Source organism: Nicotiana tabacum, chromosome 13 (genome assembly GCF_000715075.1).
Source record: "Nicotiana tabacum cultivar K326 chromosome 13, ASM71507v2, whole genome shotgun sequence".
NCBI classification, from domain to species: domain Eukaryota; kingdom Viridiplantae; phylum Streptophyta; class Magnoliopsida; order Solanales; family Solanaceae; genus Nicotiana; species Nicotiana tabacum.
In genome coordinates, this window is record NC_134092.1 from 109,238,121 (window position 1) to 109,244,280 (window position 6,160).

Sequence of the window (6,160 nt, forward strand, 5' to 3'; positions counted from 1 at the left end):
GAGAGAACCTTACCCTGTATCTAAGTGAATGTAAGGTAAAGTTTTAATTTTTAACAGCAGAATAAGTTTGCACATTTAAATTTTTGAATTTACATGCATTTCGAGTAATTTATCAAGTTGTATGTTTTACTCGCAAGCACAAAATGTCAAAGTAATATGTCTACCAAAATTTGATACATTGTCACTTAACTAAAATCAGGTGGCATGTAAAATAGAACTAAATGCGCAAACCTTATTAAGCCACGAAGCCCATGATGCAATCATGAAATAAAGAGGAGAAAGGGAGAATGACACGGTTACACATAAAAATAAAATTATTTATCCTTTACTATTAATTTATTTTTTTACTCATCAAATTAATTACATTTCCTACCCATAGTAGTTTTTGTGGAGAATTTTCTTTTTTTTCTCCAATACTTTTTTATTTCTATGCTTCTTTTCTTTTTTCCGTTTTTCTTTCTCTTCTCATTTTCCTTCTTCACGATTTCTTCTTATTTTTTTCTTTGTTTCTTTTCTAATTTCATTTTAAGTTATTTTTTATATTCTTTTTCTCTTCATAATCTAATTTCATTTACTGTTTTCACTATTTTTTATTATTCTTTTTTTATACAATAAGAAAAAATAACTGATATAGTAAATATTTGTTCACCCTTTTTTAATATAACTAGTATAATATACCTTTTGTCTTTTTTCTCATTTTTTAAATTCAATTATTAAACTGAAATAATATCAATTGTCACTTGATCTAATTCACTTAATATCACATTGACTACTGCTGAGCACCATAAATTACATAATCAGATTCTAAGAATCAACACGTGATTGTCATGCAAACTTTGATCTTATTCCCTATAAATACCAGTACACACTCTACCATTAACAGTAACACAACCAGTTATGGAGCAAGAAAACATAATCTACGGCTATCAAATCTCCATATATACTAGTTAGAATAGAAATGATAATAAAATATTGAAAAATGCAATAAAAGTATAAGTAGCAAAAAAGACTTCTAGTACCATATGATACCAATATGGTATACATGTATATCAACATAGTATATGATTGCTCTAGAATATTGCTACAACTATCTACGACTATATTATTGTACCAAAACATTAAAGGATGCAATAAAAGTATGAGAAAATTAGACTGTAGAATTCGCAAATCATCTTGCTCATTCCGTATACTAACATGGTATATAGTTATATGGGGTCGTTTCAACAACTGGCTATAACTATAAAAAAAATATTACATAATACACATAATCTATGTCCATCGACACAAAAAAATTCCAGCACTGCAAAATCATGTTCATATAAATAATTTTAAAATAGTAATCACTTAAAAATATAGCTAAAACAATATGGTATACAATTTTACTGGTTAATTTTCGGCAATTGTATGACTATATTACTATTACATAACACACATGCATAAAGAGAAAATTAAAAAATTAGTGTACCACATATTAATATAATAAAGTATTTCAAGATATTGTACTACATTACTATTATTAAAAAAAAATTAAATAGTGTACCAATTAAATGCAGTCAATACAACCAAAAAATGATTCAACAAGCATATGATACCAATCTAAGTATATAACTATACTAATAGGGTATATAATTGTATGGGGGCGTTCCAACAACTGCATGCATATAACTATAAAAATTATTACATAATACACAAAATCTATATCCATAGGTACAAGAAAATCCAACACAGCAAAACATGATCGTATAAATCACTTCATAATAGAATTCACTTAAAATGCAACTAAAACAACCCAAAAATATTCCAACTACCATATGATACCAATATGACATATAATTATACCAATAGGGTATATAGTTTTACTAATTAATTCCAGGTAACTATATATGATTATACTACTATTACATAATACACATGCACAAAGAGAAAAATAAAAAAATAGTGTACCACATATTAATATAAGAATGTATTTCAAGTTATTGTACTATAATACTATTATATAAACCAAGCGCATAAAGAAAAAATCAAAATGATTACATAATACACATGCATAAAGGAAAATTAAAAATATTCAAGATACTGTATTATTCTACTATTACTAAAGAAAAATCAAATAGTATACCAATTAAATGTAGTTAATACAACCAAAAAAATGTTCCAACTAATATATGATACCAGTATAGTATAAAGATATACCAACAGGGTATACAATTGTACGCAAAGAGTTTTTTTTTTTTAAAGTCAATTATTAAACTGAAATAATAACAGTTGTCGCATAATCTAATTAATTCAATGAGAGCTTATGCAAAGAATAATACCTCCATGGAATTTCATTAATGTTAATAAATATTATTAATGTTAATAAATATTATTATTTATTTATTGAAAATGTGGACAACAATTGGACAAAAAATTAGGACAATCTTTTTTGAAATTATGGAATGCATGACAACCGGGAGTTTCTCCGATCAACTTATTCCTCTTGTCCATTTTTCTCACTACGATTACCCTATTTCATTTTTATTTTTATTTTTCAAATAATTATTAATATATGTTTCTAAAATCAAAGTACATATCGATGGAAAGATAATCAAAAGTAATGTGATTCAAGTCATAAAATAAAACAAAAAGGGAAAAAGATTTGCATTTTTCACATGCCTCTCACGTGGGGTAAAGCAAATTAAAGGGAAAATAGCAAATTGAATAGTCTAGTAATAAGTTTGTGCTGTATAGGTAGAAATTGTAACTAATTTTCAAGTGGGCAACACAGGTAATTATTTTGGCCTTGATAGGCACTATGCGTTATTTCCTCGGAAAAAAAAAATCATAAAATTGCTAATTGAAAACTAGTCATAGTTTCCAATTAATCGAAATTTAGCAACTTTTTCATTTGAAAATAAAATTTTGACAAAAAGAGCCTTAAAAATTCAGAAGAATTCCAGCATAATATGTTTGAGTTTAAATGTTTTACATCTGAGATTCCACCATAATCTGTTGGAATTCATAATGTGACGGAGACTGGAGTTCCACCATAATATGCTAGAAGTTTATATGCAGGAATTCTATAATCCAGCATATTATGCTGGAACTTTCTGTACGTCAGCTAAGGTAATTTTGTCCAGATTTTATCTCCGCATTAAATAGTGACTACTTTTCAATAAATTTACAAACACTAGCTATTTGTCAATACAACTCGTAAAAATGATTATGCCATGCCATTTTGACTGAAACGAAATAATTCAATCCCATCCACAATCTAATTAACAAATTTATTATAAACCCAACAATATACTACCTCATTAGCTTTCGCAAATTCTCCCAATTTCCATACATAAACGATCCTAACGATTGTTTGTCCCGTATAACTATAAAAACAATGTATTTAGCCTTGCATTTATACCATTAAGTCATTTTTTAATACCAATGACTAATGGACCAATTTGCGCGCACACCATAACGTTATTATGTCAAAAAGAATATATACACGGAGAGTGGGACATTATGTCATAGCAAATTTAACTAAACTGATACACCCCTTTCTTATAAAAATAAAAATGATGCACGCTGCATCAAAGATATTTGTATTATAAGCCTTTCAACTTTACCCTACATATTTCAAGAACCTCACAATGAGTCAAAAGAATGAATTGGAACATTTTACAAGACATGCTTTTCACAGAGCTGGCTGTTCTGTCTTGAAAATCTGCACCATTACATGAAAAATATAAAAATAACAGGAAAAAAAGAAAGATCATCAGACGTTAATATCTGAACGCTTAGATCTGGCACTGCTGATTTCTTGGTTGCTCGTAAAGGCAAATCTGGGGATGTTATAGTTGTCAGGTGTAGACATAGGCTGCTGTGGGTAAAGCGTGGGAGGCGGTGTGAGATTGCGTTGAGCTGGTAAAGGAGGGAGTGCATTGTACTTGTATTCACCGATATAACTGCAACAAGCGGAAGAAATTATGAATATGATTTAAAGAACAGGTAACATAAGAGTTACTGAAAACAAGACCAGTAAGAAGACACCATTGTCACTGAATATGGTACTACTCTATAACATAAAAGTCTCTCCATCCCAATCACCACTATTGGAAGGTATCAACTATACGTCAAGTGTCAACAGAAGCCAAAAAGACCTTATTATCATTAAGACATGTAGATTTGCCCCACAATCCTTCATAGTTCACATTCAGTGACCATCAATCCGATAGTCGACTACAATAAATGGAAAGCTTTTTTCTACACGGATGAGACGCTTTAACAGCAACCAGTTTTCATCAAATTCAACAGGCATACCTTGAACTTTTACTTTTGTACAAGTGATCATCATCATTTGAGATTTCGCTCGATTGCTGCAGTGGTTTCGGAACTGGGGTAGACCAATGATTACCAGGTAGATCATCTGAGAAGTATCTCCTCCTGATTAACTGAAATAGAGAACCCAGCACTTCAATAATGTAAGATAGATTAAGTAAACCTCAGTTTAGATGCAAAGCAATAATATACAGACCATGCGGAAAAACTTCATGACAGCTTCTTTGTCATATCTTGCTCCCTTAGCGGCCTGCAATATTGCAAAAACATTACACTGTAAATCCATTGACACTTATTATTTAAATGAGATTAAACTTCTTATTCACCATTTTTGAAAGAAAATTATAAACTTACACCAATAAATAGCAACATGAAATAAACTCAACATTCGCCTTTGTCACAAAGACTTATTATCATGGGTGGAGATAGGGTGGCGGAAGGGGACCCCCCTTGCCGGAAATTACACTATATACAAGGTTAAAATTATTTTTTATGCATATATAGCAGATGTTGAATCCCCTTGACTTTCTCATGTATTTACTCCTTTATATTGAATCCCCTTATAGCAGATGCATGTTTAAAAATTTCGAGGAGAGTTGCTGGGGCAGGGGGGGCAAGGGCTAAAAAAAGCAACCGGAGTGTAGAGAAAGCATAGCTATCTTTCAATTTGAAAATAGGCCTGAATGCAAGCCATATCTAGCTTCTCTTCATGTTTACTATTATTATTCATTGGCAGGAAATAGAAGCTGCCTATTTCATAAGCTATCCATTAGAAAAAAAGCTAAAAGTTCCAAGCTTCAGACTACCCAATATGACAGTAGCTATTGTTCTTTTCTCCCTCTCTTTTAGGGGTCTGGTTGCAATCTAATGAAAAGACAGCTTATGATCAGTAAGACCAAAAAATGCTTTAATTTGCCAAACTCAAAAGACATGTCGATGAACAGCTTAGACCTACTAGAACGTCCTTTTTCTAATGAAACTGAGACATGTAACGACTTATACAGAAGCTTAGCCATGAAGAAGAAACAAAGTGATGGATCAAACAGGGATTTGCCAATAAATCTATCAACTACTCAAATCTAACTAGTTCCAAATCGATAATAAATGTATGATCAGAGAATCTCAAGTATGAAAAAACTATCCAAAAAAGGAGAAGGAAAACCAAGTGGAAGAAGGAAAAAGCATCCTGTCCCCTTGGTTCAGTTGACAGTTTATATAAGTCAACAATCTCTCAGCTTTTATAGTCTAAACTATATATATATAAACAAAAAAGAAAGATTATTCCTATTCAGTTACTAAGAAAGACTGTTGGTAGCTGGAAACCATTTTTCTTCTCTTCATACACAAGAAAATGCAAGCAGGGTAGAGGTCAAGAGAAGATTCGAGAATAGTGTAAGGTAATCTCCACAAGATTTACAAAAATGGGGAAAAAAAGAGTTTCAAACCTTTAAGCATGCACCTCAATAGACTGCTACCCTTACTAAGCACCTTTTACCCAACAAGAAGAAGATGAAAACTTAAATTGCTATGCCAATACAGACTTGGTTAAACAAGAGTGAGCACTGTGAGACCAAAACAACAAGCTTAAGCATCAGAATTTGTGTTGCCCGAGAGAATATTGTTTTTCTCAACAAACCAAGATGCATCACTCTTTAATAGTTTTCAAATATGAATCAATGCAATTTGTGTTAGACAAAATTACCGCAATAAGACCTCCACCACCAGGAAAACTCTCTGTCAATGGGATCTCTTCGCTTGAAGGAAGTAGACCTTGCTTCTCAACCCACTGGCGAGCCATATCAACAAGATTGCCACTGCTTCCTCTAGTGCCCTCTTTTGTAGCACT

The 6,160-nt window shown here is 31.3% G+C and overlaps 1 protein-coding gene across 1 annotated transcript; it reads right to left on the bottom strand.

The window, feature by feature from the left end:
* Positions 1-3,533: 3,533 nt before the first annotated feature.
* On the bottom strand, positions 3,534-6,154 carry LOC142167891 (small GTPase LIP1-like). Its single transcript, XM_075228302.1, has 4 exons — positions 6,017-6,154; positions 4,511-4,564; positions 4,297-4,427; positions 3,534-3,941 (listed from the first exon to the last, which is right to left on the bottom strand). The coding sequence occupies exons 1-4, from the start codon at positions 6,110-6,112 to the stop codon at positions 3,752-3,754; spliced, it is 471 nt and encodes a 156-aa protein (XP_075084403.1). The 5' UTR covers positions 6,113-6,154; the 3' UTR covers positions 3,534-3,751.
* Between the last annotated feature and the right edge of the window lie 6 nt (positions 6,155-6,160).